This window comes from Colias eurytheme, chromosome 9 (assembly GCF_061535395.1).
Source record: "Colias eurytheme isolate Ceu_HAF_F1 chromosome 9, ilColEury1 Martin Lab GWU primary, whole genome shotgun sequence".
Classification (NCBI taxonomy): Eukaryota; Metazoa; Arthropoda; class Insecta; order Lepidoptera; family Pieridae; genus Colias; species Colias eurytheme.
Genome location: NC_142988.1, coordinates 9,294,672 through 9,312,093, shown reverse-complemented (window position 1 = coordinate 9,312,093; position 17,422 = coordinate 9,294,672). Strand labels below are relative to the sequence as shown.

The window sequence follows — 17,422 nt, the reverse complement described above, 5'->3', positions numbered from 1 at the left end:
GACCTCTTGCTCTTCAAAATTATGCAAATGTAAAAGGTCTAATGTATTGTGCAATTCTAAATGTCATAATGCCTCACCATGTCAGAAAAATGATTAATTTTTCATTTTAATTTCTTAAGAAATTATTAAAACAATAAACATCAAAATTTAAAAATGTTATTTTTTTATACTTAATCACAAACTAACCTCCGTATATTCCAAAGCATTTATTTATTTATTTTATACTTTATTGCACATCGTACAAAAGGCGGGCCTAATGCCACACGGCATTCTCTCAAAGCATCTCAAATATAAAAGTGAAAATCACGTAAGCTGACCAATCAGGTGTCAGAACTGGCAGAGTTAAGCGGTTCTTAAGACTTGAAAGCTGCTTAAATGATAAAATGCTTCCAAATATACGAAGATAAGACACTTCATACCTATATCGGAGTTTGACTCGTCAAACCCCGATTTAATAAAATTGTGTTTTGACGTTTGCCTGACCAAATTAGTCTCTCCCAGGTTTGACGAAAATTGTTTAGTCAAAGGCCGAAAATTTACATTTGTTTGGGCTTTGACTAAGTCATTCAGTCTGACCTGAGGATTGACCAGTCCAACCTAGGAGCGCCGGAGCTTCGGAGTTTGCCTATAACATAGACACTTTGATTATAGATATATGTACATATACATATTATGTAGGTATATTTCTAAGCATGGAAAACTGAAGTGTAAACAAGAATATTTACTTAGTAAGAGCCTTACTATTATTGTATACGTAGAATGTTTCTAGACGCAATCTACATAATATCTCTATATTGTCTAATATTTATTTTATAATCATTATTTATTTTTATATTTGTACGGATATGAACAATAAAGTTCCTAATTAATTATTATTATCTAGGTAATATATAGTCTCTGACTTTCGTTTCTTGAGTTTTGCCTTTTTAGTGTACTGGATACAGCGTAACTGGGTCCCTGTTGTATGTACCTATTTTAAAGATACAAAATTATACGGAAAACTTATTTCTTAACCGACTACAACATGATCAGTTTTTCCTATTGTGAGTGTTCCACTGAAAGCATCGGATAAAGCAAGTTGTCGTAGTTCGAGGGTATTGGGATTGTATATCCCTTTTAAATAAATATCTCCATAATAATTCATCTTAAGGTTTGTATAGGTAATAGTTTCAGTCGTATACCATATATTATCATAAAGAGCTCACAAATCACTAAATATGTAATAAAGTCAATACAGCGACAGACGCTGTATGGTTAGCATTTTTTTTAAATAGATAGAGTCGTTCTTGAGGAAGAATTCATTTCATAAAACAATTTGGTTTTCTTCACAGTGGGCGTTGCGGCCGCGGCGCACGGAAAGCGCCAACAGTGCCAATTTACAATAAAGCAAAATAAAATAAGAACTAAGTCTGCGTAAAGTAACGTTTTGACACGGCATTTATGATTTAAGGACAATAGTATAATATTATAACTAATGAAAACGATGTATGGTGTCAATACCAAGTGATGAATGTGTTAATAAATATTCATCATATTATATAGACTGTTTTGATGAAGAATATGGTGGTGTAGATATAATTTATATACTAAAGTGTTCATAGTAAATACGAAGATTCTAGATAAAATTAATAGAATATTTAAGATTTTCTGTTTAGATATGACGATAACTAACGATAATAAATAACTATGATGTATGCATAATTTGTATACGTAGTAGGTATATTATTATTAGTCTGTGGCATAATGCACTGTGTAATAATTGATGTACAATTGTACAATGTATCCATAAATTAATTATAATTATTATAATCATTACCTATATAAAACACCGTTTAGATTTCCATTTGCAACTGCATTCATTGGCGAGTCAAAAAAATATAACTGTATACGAGTACTACTTGTAATATGTACTTATTTATTATTTTTCGGCACCCTAGCTTTTGAGATAAAAATTTACACATAGCCCTAATTTTTAAAAAAGGCGTCGTTCAGTTATACGTATAATTGAGAATATTATCCAACCCAAAAAGGAGAAAATGTTATAATAATTCAGTAAGTAAAGGACGTCAGATATAAATCATTGACAAATCGACGATCGAGAAAGTACTGAAATTCTTATTAGATATTGATGCAATAATTCGCTACGGATATCAAATAAAATACATTTTGAGTTCTCGTATTACGATATAGTCGTAAGTCTAAGAGAATTTCATTAGTGACGAGCTGCGCTCCTCGTGAACGGTGATCCGCTTCTTCTTCTTAGCGCAGCGTGACTATAGCCTTCGTCGATGAATGGGCTATCTAACACCGTAATAATTTTTCAAATCGGACCAGTAGTTCCTGAGATTAGCGCGTTCAAACAAACAAACAAACTCTTCAGCTTGATAATATTAGTAGGGTAGACTGGGTACAGTTGTGCCAGGTCCCGGTAGTGACAGTCGTCATATTTTCGAAAATATAGAGGTCATGCAAGGGGAAAGAGGAGCGGCTTGCTCGTCTCAACCTGTTTCACAGGGTTGCATCATTTTCCGCGCAGTGAGTACGTGAGCAGAAGCCCATTTTGATTTTAACCGCCAAAAAGTAAGGTTTTTCGTTCATTTTCATTTCCAAATTACTGTAATATCTATGCTGATAGGGTATTGAGTGTTATTCATCGATATAAGTCACATATTAGCAGTTTAATATCAATAATTACATTTTTATTGTAGGTTATTTTGTCTTGGTGTGGTGATTGTATTTTTATAAAAACAGGCTCTGGTTACGGTTGTGACACTTTAACCGGGTACGGTTGTGACATAAGTAAAATCTGTTGTTTTTGTTTTATAGATGCCTAGAAATCGCATCAGAAAAACTCAAAGTGTGTACCGTGTACTGTGTCGCAGTACGAAGAAGCGTATGATGAAGTAAAACGCAGGACTTCTTTGCGCAGTGCTGCATATTATTACTTATTTTGATAGACTTTCGCATAGCTACCTACTACTTTACTATGAGAATATTTTTTTGTTTTTTTTTTGTTTGAAAGATACCATGAGAATATTTTTATTTTTATTTGAAAGATGAGCACTTTTATTACGTTTGGAGTTTTGTTTCAAAGTAAAGTAGAGTTCCTTCAAACATAAGTTTTATTGTGATGATGAATGTGATTGACATTTCTTTGATAAGTATTGTAATTTTTACTAATTTTTAATGAAGACTATTATAGAAAGTCAGTATTAATGGAGACTGATAATACATATATCTAAAGATACTTTAGTGCAATGAAAGTTGTGAAAGTTTAAACTGTTACCAGATTTTATCACTTTTGTGAGGAAAGTATTTTTTGTTAAATGAGTCATATTATAAAAAATAAATATTTCTTGTAATGTAAGTAATAAGTAAAGTCATGAACAAGTATTTCGTGATCATTTAGAGCATTTCTATCCTCTTGGGTAATCATTTCACATAATTATCATACTGTCACTATTGACCCCCAGTACTGTCACAACCGTCCCTGGGATGTGGTCGATTGTGACAATCTTCCTTTGTTTAAATAAATATTTTTCATAATTTAACTAATTGATTTAGGCCTAAAGTTTTAAAATTAAGTCGTTAACCAATGAATAAACTACATACATTATAAATTTATAACACAGTTTTTGTTCAGATTATTAGCATAATTTAAAAAATATAGGCGGACAATCTAAAATTGTCACTACTGTACCCAGTCTACCCTATAGATTGCCTGAGCCGCCAACTTAGAATCATCTGATTTTGTGGGAACATTTCTCCTCATAACCATCAAATCCTTTAGTAAACCATTTTACCGATATTGCTCCTGTCTTTAAACGATCACTTATCTTCATACAGCCTTGTCTCATGAATTTCTAAGCCATTTATTAATAGCAGGTATTTGGTAATTCAAACTAATGTTATGAATAGAGAGTACACTGAATTCATGTCTTGTTATGTTAAGACAGGAAAAAAATATATTTTTCTATTGTTACGTTTTCTTATTTGAACACGCTTTTGTTGGCTTCACCTGTATTTTTGGACGAAATCGACTCCGTCGAGACTTGATTTTGACTTACTTTTTTAATTCAATCTTAGTACACTTATCAAGGATCCGTGACATTTCATAAGTTTTATCGTTTTAGTTTTTTTTTAACTAGGTATATATAATTATTTTTAGTTACTTATATGTTTTAAATATACAAGTTTTCGCCTAACAGGTTTCTGACCTGGAATTTTCATACAAATACATATTGTAATACTGTGCAAATACTATGTTACTTGGAATCAATTAAATCGATCGACTTTCGATAGGAACAAGAAACGTATTCGACTGCGTGTTCTTCACAATTATGAACACCAAGATGAACACATTAAAACTTGTCGCATGTCAAACCATAATTTTCGAATACATACTACTTCAGTTTTTATTTTGTGACGAATAATGCTCAGGCAATCACAACTCTTTGTTTTATTGAGTTTTTCAGTAAAAATTACATTTAGGTACATAGGTATATATTGCAAGACGTCAATCAGCATTAAATAAACAAGGTAGGTACCTACATATTATCAAAATTTTGATAATTCAATAGTTAATGTAGTTACGACAACGGCTACATTAACATGTGTTTTTAATGTAGTAGGCGATAGATGCAGTTTTAATTGTATTGCAGTCATTAGTACCTACCTACTCAAACATTTCAATCTACGATTGGTTCATCTAATATCATTTTTAATTAAATAATAACTGTATACTTAAATAGCTGTTGAAGTCAGTTTAATAAAACAATATAATTAGTAACACAACTTTAATTAAGTAATAAAAACTATCAAAATATCACAAATGAAATAATACAATACAGTCTCTAGAAACTCCAGAAAACCCGAAACGTTCGAGAGAATTAAATATGTATTTTAGCAATTTAAAGAGTTTGCGTTCAAGGGCATATTAATTATTAATCCTATACCTACTGAGCTCTTACATAAAAATAGATATAAATAATTTTTTTACCAGCTATGCATAGTGTTTCCATTACTTTTGTAGCTATCGCATTTTTTTGCGGACGGAGCTGATTTTACAACTAGCTACATTCAAGTTTGTAAATTGGCTAATATTCAATACAATCGTGTATTAATTTAAACATACGACAATTTGGATGTTACTCTTACGGTTTATCATAAGACCCCTTAGAAATTTGGTCTTTAAGCATTACATAATTACGATCTAATGAAACACTAACATTCCTACAATTACAGTCAATATTGTTAAAGCTGGCATATTTTTAGACGCCGAGTTCTTCTTTAACGATTGATCGGCATATGTTTGCAAAAGTTTACAAGGTACAGATCGCTTCATATTCGATGTTGGGCTGTGTCGTATCACATAGCACTGCATTCCCGGCGTGACTTCAACGGGCTTTCCCTTCACATCGAGTGCATTAGTGACTGTCGTATTCGTTGTAGTGATCGTCACTGATGACGTCATTGTGTTATTCGATTCATTATTCATATTACTCGTAGTATTTGCTGGGGCTTCGTTAGTCACATTCACAGGAACTAACGTACCATTGGGCAACATTTCATACAATTGTTTCGGAGCTGGTTGCGGAGAGTCTGTTGCTGGACCATTTACGGTTGTTACATTGGTCACCGTTGTAATTACTGTCGTGTTTGTGCCTCCTCCGCTTTGGGTCTTAGCTTCCTCTTCGAATATAAAACTAGTTATCAAGTTGCAGTCTATTTTGGTTTCTTCGTAATCGCCGTTGTCTTTTCTAACACCGAATTTGCAAACCTCGCCCGGCCGGGGCGTATAATTGTTTGAAGAATGACTTTTACTTAGAGCATAAGTTCCAGCAGCAAGTGTTCCAAGGTTGAGCAGCGCAAGCCCAGCCAGCAGCGTACCGTATTTACTGCCGGAGTCTTTGTATTGGTACACGTAATTTGGGGGCGATCCACGATAGACGGGATAGCTCATAGGTGCACCCCCGTGAACTGGAGTGTATCTTATTTGTTGTGGAGGATTATAATTGTAATGATAGTGCACATTAGTTGTATGACCCGCACCCGTACTTGGGGAATTGCCCGAAAGTCCTTTTCCGGGTGGATATCCATGAGATCCGCCGGATGATGGATATGTATGGCTGCCACCGGACGATGGATATCCATGACTACCCCCTGAAGAAGGATAACCGTGTCCTCCTCCAGACAGTCCACCAGACGGATATCCATGAGCTCCGCCAGACGAAGGATAACCATGACCCCCACCAGACAATCCGCCTGATTGTGGATACGAATGACTGCCCCCACTACCCGAGAGGCCACCAGATTTAGGATAACTGTGTCTTCCACCACCGAAAGTTCGTTTAGCTTCTAACGGACCAGTTATAGATAGCACTAGGATTGCAAAGAGCAATCCATAAAAATACCGCTGCATATTTTCTAAAATTTCTATTTTCTTCAAAACAAAACTATTCACACGTTCAACACTGTCACTCGCGCGCAATGAACTGAAGTAAGCGCCAAGCGCTGCATCATGCCACGGCCCGGCTCTGCTTTTGAAAATTAGCACAACACAATGCAAATAAACATTGTGAATATATCAGGGGGGGACACCTCGAACAAACTGACATTTATTAAAGAAAGCGACGCCATCTATACTTTGGCGAGTAAAAACTTATTTTAATTAGTTTATAATATAACCCCAAAAGATGGCATCGCACTTTCCGAAGTTATTGCATATTGTTTATAAATATTTAAATAAATGGCAGAAGCATTGTTTTATTTTATTAAATCGAATGCGAAGCTTACCTTTTTTTAAATGCCATTAAATGATTTTGCGATTTCGTTTCATTTTATTCACAGATTATAATAATAATATCGTCATAAAACGGTTCTACCAATATAAACGCGCTGTTCATATACCAACATAACGGCATATGAGTCATACCATAGCTGAGTACAACAAAGACTCGACAGAAATAATAACTTAAAAGGAAATTTCTTTTTGTTTTAATTACATCAATTTTAACCGAAATCAGTAGTTCTTTTCATTTTTTTACAAATAACTAAATTTCCAATTAGTAAATGTAATACACCTTAAATTAGTGACAACGCCATCTATCGTGAAATAGAGCAATTTAATGTAGATGGCAAGGCAAGACTAGATAGTAGTACGTTATAAATTTTACAGATGGCAATAGTACTATCACCATTTCCACAGACCATTTCATCTAGATACTAATATATCTATACTATAATACATACTATAATACATAATATTATAAAGAGGAAAAGTTTGTAATTATGTATGTATGTATGGTTTTCACGCATATACTACTGGACCGATTTCAAAAATACTTTCACCATTAGAAAGCTGCATCTTCACTGAGCAACATAGGCTATATTTCATTTTCAAAAAAATTAGAGATCCTTACCAAAAATGCAATAATGTAACCCAAGGTGTAAAAAATTCCTCAATAAAACTTCTGTCATCGCGTGCGCTGCGGAATCTACCTAATGAAGATAGAACAAAAAAATGTTCTACGGTATTATAGAATGGATCAATATCTACAAGAAAGTCCGCGATACCACAGACTAATAATAATATACTACGTATACAAGCGATACCATATGTCCATCTTCAGTGGTTATGTAATATGTTACTACAACAACTTTTTTTACGTTTTCAAAGTAAATAGAAGTGCCGACAGTAATCAAACCATGTTATCCATTACATGACTTACTTGACTTATGTTCCTGTGTCCCCTAGCTGGGGCAGAGGGCATCCACAGTGCTCCGCCAGGCGTTTCTATCGAGAGCTTCCCTTTTGATTTCGCTCCAGGTTTTCCCGATTTTCTTGGCTTCGTCTATGATTGTCCGCCGCCAGGTTTGTTTAGGACGACCACGCTTACGCTTTCCTTGGGGGTTCCAGTCTAAGGCTTGCCTTGGTATATGATCAGTTTCCCTTCGGAGCGTGTGGCCAATCCAGTTCCACTTGCGGCGTTTAATTTGCTGGTCAATCGCGATCTCACCACAGCGTACCCAAAGCTGGTCATTGGATATCGTCTCGGGCCAGTAGATACCGAGGATTTGACGAAGGCAGCGGTTCAGGAAAACCTGGATTTGCGAAGAGATGTTCTTTGTCACCTTCCACGTCTCGCAGGCATACAGCAACACGGTCTTGACATTGGATCGAAATATCTTTAGTTTTATTTTGCGGGTAAGTTTCCGTGATTGCCATATATTTCGGAGCTGTGCAAAGGTTCCTCGGGCCTTGGAAATCCTAGTGGCGACATCTTCCTCTGATCCTCCATTTTCCGACACTACACTTCCGAGGTAAGTAAACGAGTGAACGCGTTCACTCGCGTTCAATCCATTACATACACATAATATATTAATCCTTATCCCATTAAATGATGTTTTATTATAGATTGTTTCAATACCAGCAAAACACTTTTTAAATGTAAAAAAATTGGATATTCCATTCAAAAGATATAACGGATTTTTAAAAGTGTCAATAGTGATACAGAATATAGTAGGTATACTGCTCAATACAATGAGCAGGCCGTAGTGCGCGCGCGGGACGCGGGGTAAAGGTGATTTTCATGTGATTAAAAATTAAACCTATAGTCACAGTATTACCATATTTCCTATAATATTGTAATACTGTGCTATAGTTGACTTTTCACTGTCACGACTCACGATATCCGATATCGCTATCTATGCGGGTGAAGCCGCAGGGCATTGCTAGTGTATTATAAAGAGGAAAGGTTTGTATGTATGTATGTATGGTTTTCACGCATAAACTACTGGACCGATTTTGAAATTAAACTACTAGGCAACGCAATCAAAAAAATACAGACGTTTCAGCTGCAAATTTTTGACACTAAACCTAACTATTTTTATCTCCATTTTGCAAAAAAATATATATTACCAGACTATGTACTTTTGACCTAACTATGTACTTTTCTAAAAAACCTTTTATTTCATTTAAAACTGCAATTAAACTTTGGAACCAAAAGGTTTGTATCATAATCTTTCTACTGTTATTTTCTTATTAAAATACTATTGTATACTCAACGAACCTTGAAGGCACAGCGTATCATTTACCAATAAAAATAAATATATGTTCATCAACTTGCCCATTCTTTAATAACATTGTTGAACAATAGGCAGTAAATTGAGGCAATAATCATTTAGACTCGTGAAGGCAACGCACTATTCTCAATTCTGCACTACCTTTTACCGCAACAACATTTAGTTCATGACAATCGGTTAGTTACGATAATGACGTCGATACAACTGCACAGTTAAAATGTTATTCACGTTATTATTTACAAACATTATGCTAACCGGCGCCGAAAGGAACGTCGATAATAAGCCGTATCTTGTGTTGCCAGTACCTCTCCAATTGCCCTTCCGTAACGAGCGCTCCGAGCAATGCTGGCTCCGGATAGAGGACGTAGAGCTCATAGAAACAGTGGCCATCTACTGCTATATAGCACAATCCTTTCTAAGGAACCATATACATGACTATAACACTAGGAAAATGAGTGAAGACGATGTCGATGTCAGTTTATGGAGCGAAGAACCAAGGCCGCAAGAAGATATTGCCCCGAAAGTGAACAATCAAAAGGAAAGCGTGATAGATTGGAAAATAACCACTGTTTTGGATCCCATTACGCGTATGCGGTTGTATGTTAGTCGAGACGCGTATTGTAGGATTATAATGTATAGCAGAGAAGCAGAGACGAATTATAAAGTGGATTGTGATAAAATACTGTACTTCATCAATAGCCGTATGACGAATAGTGCAGCGTTACGTAACGTTACAAAATTGCCTGTAATCATGTTAATTGCTATCATGTTCCTTGTTTAATAGAAAAATTGTCATTGTAAGTATTATTTATTTATTAACAAAAGTGAGAATCTATAAGTTTATTTTGTAAGTTTGCGCAATAAACCAATTTCATACATGAATGATTCTGTTATTTGACTTCCTCAAACTACTTTTAGTAAACAATTGTCAAGGTCTTTTATTGATAAAAACTGGTTCGAGAAGACAGGATTATTCGAAATTAAAACTTCATAAATATGAAATTTTTACATTTTTATTTATCAATTTAACATAAAAAACTGTTAACCGAATAACAGCTATTTTACGGCATATTTATCATTTGCTGTACACAATAAAACTGTGATAAAACCATGGATCATGCTTTATTCGTCATAAGTACCTAAGTAGGTAAGTACTAAAAATTACAATGGAATATTATCTACATTGTCTAAAAAAACAATACAGCTGTAAATGAAAATCTGGTCCATATCTAATTCCCCTTTTGACAACATACCTATTGTATTTTTCTTTGCCTTCATTCACATACGAAAAAATTACATGTATATCACACTTCATCAAAGATGATATTAAAAATAAGAATCAAGGAATATGTACCAAAGTAGGAAATATGTACCTATAACTCAGAAACGGGTACCTATCTAAACTGTAAACTGTAAATTGTATAAACAAACCCTCTTTCAAAATCATCATTATCAATCAATAGGTAAATTAATACTAGTGATTATTTATTTCATTATGTTTATAGTACCTAGTTAATTTGTAAATCAAGCATAACTACATAATGCAGAAGAATTTGTTTGTTTGAACGCGCTAATCTCAGGAATTACTGGTTTAAAAAATTCTTTCGGTGTTAGCCCATTTATCGAGGAAGGTTTATCATCACGCTATGACCAACAGGAGCGGGCACCGCGGGGCACAGCTAGTCTATGATAATGACGATTACATCTGCAAATAATAAGTATAACAATGTTGAATAGTTTAAGGGGGGAGCAAGTATCTCGCCTCGCGGCGGTGCTGAAAAAAAAAACTCCGGCTGAGTGGCCAGACGGCCGGAGTCTAGGGCGTCTGAGTGAGGAACCTACGGACTATCCGAGCGTTATTAAGTTGAATAGTTTAAAATACTTGTACTATTTATTTTGTGTTTAATGACACAGAAGTGTTAATTGACTTTATCGCTGTATTAATAGCTATGAGATATCTACCGAGTAAGCTAGCTTTGAAAAACCATGATGTACAAAGAACCGACTGATACCAGTTAAATTATTTCAATTACCTTTATATTTATGAGTCATGCATAATGGCTGCTTCATTCATTATATAAGATACATAATGTACCTATTGTTATTTTTTCCTGAAATAATGCCTTGTTTGTAAATCAAGCATAAATTATAATTATCCTTGTAGAGATCTAAGATTTTTTTTATAGTACCTGTGATTCAGATTATTTTATAGGTAGTATTACTTAATACATCTGATAAATATGTTTATCGCAATATAAATTAAAATTAAATATCCAGTGCTCTACCTTTTTCGTGACATACATACATTTTTATGTGTAAGTAAAACAAAAACATGCGATTATCTTTACTACGCAGCGCAGGATTTCACGGATAATCCTTAATTTCATTTAGAATTAAAATGGTATCAGATCGTCCTGCAAAGAAGCCTGAATCCACACGATATATTACGCTGTATTTGCTTCACGTATTTCATTCTGGCCAATCTGTTGTCTGTAGGCGATTTGTTACGGTTAAACTTATACAAAACAGTCGTATTAGAACAGTCAAATTCTAACGTAAACTTCTTTATAGTATTTGTGAAAATCAAAAAAACACTAAAGCTTTCATCAGTTTTTAAATTGACATACGCATCTCAGGAACTACTGGACCGATATTTATAATAATTTTATTATTGGATTTATATATGATTCCAGATTAGGTAGACCGTAGATACTATACATCCCAGATCACTCAAAGATAACAAATAAATATTTAGGTAAAAGGGGCAAATACCTACGGGCGAAGCAGGAGCGGACCGCTAGTAAAATATAAATTATAGCCTATGACTCTATTATGGCTTTGCCTGTGATACTCGCAATTTAGTATCATTCTTTTAAATTTTCTGTCAAAGAGTTAAAATATTCACAGTTAATCTACCAGTGGTACAACTTTAAATTTTTTTGAATTAATAAGAGAAATCATACAGATTTATTACAAATACTTTAACTAACTGGCATGATTAATATTATTAATAAATAATAAATTCCATTGAATTTGTGTTTTTAATAAGATACATACTAGCTGATATAAGGCTTAGAATAATATTATATAAAAAAATGGAAATTTTTATACGCGAACATTAATAACATTTAATTTATTCTTTAGGTACGCGTAGTCTTATAATATAGCTATAAGTAGGTACTTCATTTTTTCTATTAGTCGCAGAAGTTTTAAATGATAATATATTATTTACCTACATCACAGTAAACATACAGCAGAATCAACATTTCACATATTGGTGTTAATCGAGGGATATGGGAATAATTATAATTATTAAACAAATGTAAATTAGTTAAATATGTAGCAAAAATAATGACACTAACCCCGATGTTCGTTATAAATACAGAACCGTTCAACTTTAACCGTAACACATCGACACCCACGTAAACAAATTCGCCAATTATATAACATTGTTGTTATGAATAATTTGAATTTGAATATTTTCACCAAACTCTAATAAATTATTCACATAATCCTTTTTGCATATTTTTGTAGAGCTCAAAGTACCACAGCTCTACTTTTGCAATATCAAGTGAACAAATATTGGTTTCTACAAGGTTTCTACTGATAGGCATAACTATAGATAGGTAATAGGTATACCAAAGCTCTTCAGTACATGTCTACATATATTATATAGACGAAAGAATAAAGACCCTTTAAAATATAAAACCACTTGAAACATAATGTGAGCCTCGTTACAAAAGGGCTCAGTAAAAGTCCTCTTGATATTCAGAATATTGACCAACTAAGTTTAATTAATTCCTACATATTTTACAATGAGAAATATTGCGTTATTAGTTTGCCAATAAGAGTGCGATTATACCTACTGACACCTTAGAATAGATATCCCGTGAACTGAATAAGAGTAGTAAAGAGATTTCCAGTGATGAAATTAACAAAAAATCCAAAGGGCCTCAGCTAAATTCTATTTATATATCTATCTAATTTTATACAAACAAGTCGCTTCTCGCTTCACAAACGATAAATTTCAAATTGTATATAATTACCGTATGATGCTGAGCAAAAACACTGATTCAGCACTTCCGCAACAAATAGTATAATTTATTGTAATTAATATATTACTATGTATCGAAATCTACAAAGAAGCATTTACATAAACGAGTCTTATAAGTAATTACTCTATTGGTCCCCATACACTCGTTAAAACGTCATTGTCGGGGAAATAATTAAATGCCCTCGATTGGTTCTCACCGCTCGTGCTGTCAGCTGACACTGTGAAATGCATTTTATTAAAAGGTATTGTTAATTTAAATTAAGGTTATATTATATGATATATCGTAATGAAATCTTCACGCTTACTTGGCTTCGACTTTCTATTCGTGACAATAGGCCTTCAAGAAAAGGAAAACCTTTATCAAACATTAGCTCATTTCAGGATAAATTTGAGCCAAATATTATCTATATTAATATTTTGGTTGGTGCCTTCGGCAGCAGCTGGTTGTCAATTATACAGATACATTCAAAGCTGAAAGGGAGCGAAAGACATATATTGACTATTTAAACCGGTCATCTTTATATAATAGCTAATCTTCGTTCAAAAATATTTTTAATTTAATTAAGACTGGTAAATAGTGCCTAATATGACTGTATTTGTTTATCTGAATTATGATGCAATGGTAAATTGTGCCTTATATTACCTACTGCATTGGTAAGAGATTCCCTCACGTATAGGCTACTTGGTAAAATACCAATTACAATACATTTCACCTCCAAGAATCTGCACCCAGTGGAATCGGACACGTGGACGTGAGTCGATTACTTTATAGGTAAGTAAAAACAGTAACGAGTAGTAAGTGTTATTAATATCTAGTAACAGTTATTAAATAAAAGCGATATAATGAAACAAAGGCTTTTTTTATTTCTTTATACAAATAGGATTCGGTTTAAATAAAACAATTTCTCCAGGTTTATCTACGTCCTACGATATAGAACTTGACACGTCGTTGTTTTATAGTAAATTATTTTTAATTTGTGATAACTTATCAATTTCGATGTTTATGGGAAGGCTTACTTCGTTTAGAAGCCGACTATCCAAATAAGTAAAAAGCATAGCAAAAAGATAAAAAGATAAAAAATAATTAGTTAGATTTTCTTCTTTCTCGTACAAACAATCTCTAAAAACCCCTACCTATTTACTTGAAAGGACTCCTTGTAAACTCCAATAAAAATACTAAGAAATCCTGCATTTATTTTTTTCTCAAATAGAAAACGGCGAATAGGCTAGCAGTTAATTTAGTAAATCAGAGGAATATTACATTTTCCAGTCCTTCACTATTATTATAGAACAAAAACTTTTTGTTTCAAAGCTTCACCAAAAACTACAGGCAATCGATTTTATTTGGAAAATTCTTTCACCACTAGAAAGCTACATTATTCCTCCGTGACATTGGCTGCACTGTGAGCTACATTTTTATGTTTATTTTTATACCGGAAAAACCGAGCGCAGTCATGTGAAACGGTAAGTAGGTATATAATAAAAAAGTATTTGGCCCATGAGGGGATCGAACCCGCGACCTTCGCGTTATTAGCACGACGCTCTAACCAACTGAGCTAATGGGCCGTTGTAGAAAAACGCTAAAAACTCACATATTTCACATAAAAATTGTACATTTTATAGAGAAATAAATATTCTTTGGTAAATTAAAGCCCAGTAATTAAATTTGGTTCATACAAGATATAGATTACAAACACATTATGCGGTATTTAATGACTGAAAAAAAAGTCTACATTAGGTAAGTACGTGTATATTTTATTCCTTTTCTCCTTTTTCAGATTTCAGGGTGTAGGTATAGTGTATACCCAGATAATTGTGTTTAATCTGAATGAGCGGTGACTCTATAGTTTTTTATTTATGAGTTAGGTATGTACGTACTACTAAAATTATCTGTGGTACCTACTTGTGCTACTACTATGTACCTTTTTCTTATTATCTTTTAATAAGGCAAGTCTATCGTAATCGGCTGCCATATTACGTTATTTTCAGAGCTTTAAAATAAAATACTAGAGCAATCAAATTTTTAGTCCATAGAAGGTTTGTACCTTTTGACAATAAATTCTAAATATTGGATCATACATGTTACGGACAAAGAAACCATAAATAACTTAAATAGAGCATTGTAATTTCTTACTCAACGACCATTTGATCCTTACTAAAATATGTCCGTAGAATCCCTTATAACACCCACCCTTTTGTGGACATACACTTTTATTAGCGTCAAGGAAAATTAGTCACAATCTTCTCTCCCAGTTACTTGGTTTTATACGGCTTTTTTCGCGCATTGTGTGACGTAATAAAATCTCGTGACCGTGAAACGACACAAGGTCAAAAGGATTCGCAATTCGCATATAAATTAAAGAAGGGAATGTTCCAAGAAACCGGAAGAAAATGTCGCAAACCCACTTTACTGCTGTTTTTCCCACCCTCATTTCAAATCGACAATGAATGTTTTTACGTCTACACAGAAGAATCTTAAATTGCCAGTTATTTTGGAAAGTAAACAATACAAATACTTTGAATGCATTATGCGTAATGTTATATGTATTTAAGTTTAATTACGATGTTACCTACTTCATTATAATTTTATAATATTCCAAAAGAACCATCAATTTTGCACGAGCATCGTCACAGTTGAGCCGATAAAGATAAAATGTTGTCAAAGTATTCCACTTATTTAAACACCGAAAAGCGTGTTTTGAACCAATTCCAAATTCAAAGCAATATTTTCACGCCAATTAGAATTGTAGTTTTATCCGAGCTGAATTACTGCAATTGCTTGTGTATTTTGTTGAAACCAATTGGATTTCAAGCCTATGATAACGTCGTAGCTGTCCACTGAATGGTATTGAGTGTCGTCCTCAAGCAAAGATAACGATATTAAGCCGCACCATTTCTCAAGGGACTTTATGATAGCCACGGAAGTTATTTATGGTTTTCAGTTATTTTTCGGTGCGTAACGAGCATATGCTCGTTTTATGCACCAATGTATGGTATTTAGATATAGAAATTACATATTATTTACCTGTCATATTAGCACAGAATACATAATAGCAGCTAACGCTTATGTATTAGGAAATACATAAGCGTTAGCTGCTATTCTGCTAATCATTAATTTTTATGTATTAGGAAAAAAATAGGTACACATAATATTACCTATGTAAAAGTTGTGCGTAGTATATTGACAGCATAGATATCTGAAGACTTGAAATGCATTTGGCATATAAAAACAATGAGTTTAATTTTAAAGATTTCCTTTGTAACTATTTTAGCACAATTTTGCAATAAGGAAGCGAAATTGCAAAATGTATTTTTTAATCCATCATCAGAAAACGTTGTACATACCAGTGGTTCGGTAAATTTAAATTATTTGCAGCATAGTTATTATTTATCGCCCTTGGCACTCAATTCAGAAGTTCTCAGGATATAAAAATGTCACAAAATAATTTACAATTCACAGACATCAGCTCATAAATGCCTGGAAATAATATATTCACTTGGATAAAACACATAATATATCTAAGGATTATTTATTTGGTTTAAAATAGTAATTAATTAATGCATGCGTTCGAAATTCATTATTTTTTATTTCAGTTAAAGTTAAAACATGTATGAACTGTTTATATAATTTTGTACAATATCTACAATATTATAATAAAATAAAAATTATCATAATTAGGCCTTACAATAGAGAACGCTAGTTGATCAATATTAATTGATATTTATTGACGATTTTTAATGTTATATATTTATCGAATCCGGCGACATGACGTGTGCAAAATGAAAGGAGAATGGGCATTTTACTATGGAAGTTGGGCCTGAACCCTTGAGTTAAACCAATACACTTGAGATATTGTTTTTATAATAGATCATAAGACGTACATAACGGGAAAAATATATATAAAAAAATAATCAACCGGGTTTTTGTACAGTCACATCAAGTTTTATTTCTTTGTGTATAATATTTTTTGCAATAAATAACTGTTATAAGACAATGACAATATCTTTATGTTACTCCAATTCACTTTCACTTACAAATACGTACTAATCTTAAGCCTTCTAATAAGCGAAATACACTAATATTATGTTTTGTAACAGGTACCTGTACCGTGTTTATTATAATTTAACGTAGTTAGACGTTTTTTGTGGTTAAACTCAGTCACTCCAGTGACATGTTGATTTATATTTACTTCACTCGAATTAAAAACACCGTTATTGTGCGCAAAATAATAGCCAAATAAATAAAACTTTTTGCCTTGACTGTACAAGAACCCGGTTGATTTA

General features: G+C 33.2%; 3 protein-coding genes and 1 non-coding gene across 4 annotated transcripts; 1 reads left to right on the top strand and 3 right to left on the bottom strand.

Annotated features, from left to right (window-relative positions):
• Positions 1–4,781: 4,781 nt before the first annotated feature.
• Positions 4,782–6,519, bottom strand: LOC149906029 (uncharacterized). The gene has a single exon (XM_090105546.1). The coding sequence runs from the start codon at positions 6,419–6,421 to the stop codon at positions 5,213–5,215; it is 1,209 nt and encodes a 402-aa protein (XP_089961672.1). The 5' UTR covers positions 6,422–6,519; the 3' UTR covers positions 4,782–5,212.
• Positions 6,520–7,752: 1,233 nt separating this feature from the next.
• On the bottom strand, positions 7,753–8,300 carry LOC149906028 (uncharacterized). The gene is made up of 2 exons (XM_090105371.1): positions 8,205–8,300; positions 7,753–8,103 (listed from the first exon to the last, which is right to left on the bottom strand). Exons 1-2 carry the CDS (start codon positions 8,298–8,300, stop codon positions 7,753–7,755), a joined length of 447 nt encoding a protein of 148 aa, XP_089961497.1.
• Positions 8,301–9,216: 916 nt separating this feature from the next.
• Positions 9,217–9,966, top strand: LOC149906027 (uncharacterized). Its single transcript, XM_090105907.1, has one exon. It carries the CDS (start codon positions 9,302–9,304, stop codon positions 9,863–9,865), a length of 564 nt encoding a protein of 187 aa, XP_089962033.1. The 5' UTR covers positions 9,217–9,301; the 3' UTR covers positions 9,866–9,966.
• Positions 9,967–14,630: 4,664 nt separating this feature from the next.
• On the bottom strand, positions 14,631–14,704 carry TRNAI-AAU (transfer RNA isoleucine (anticodon AAU)). The gene has a single exon. It is a non-coding gene; the product is annotated as a tRNA-Ile (tRNA).
• Positions 14,705–17,422: the final 2,718 nt, after the last annotated feature.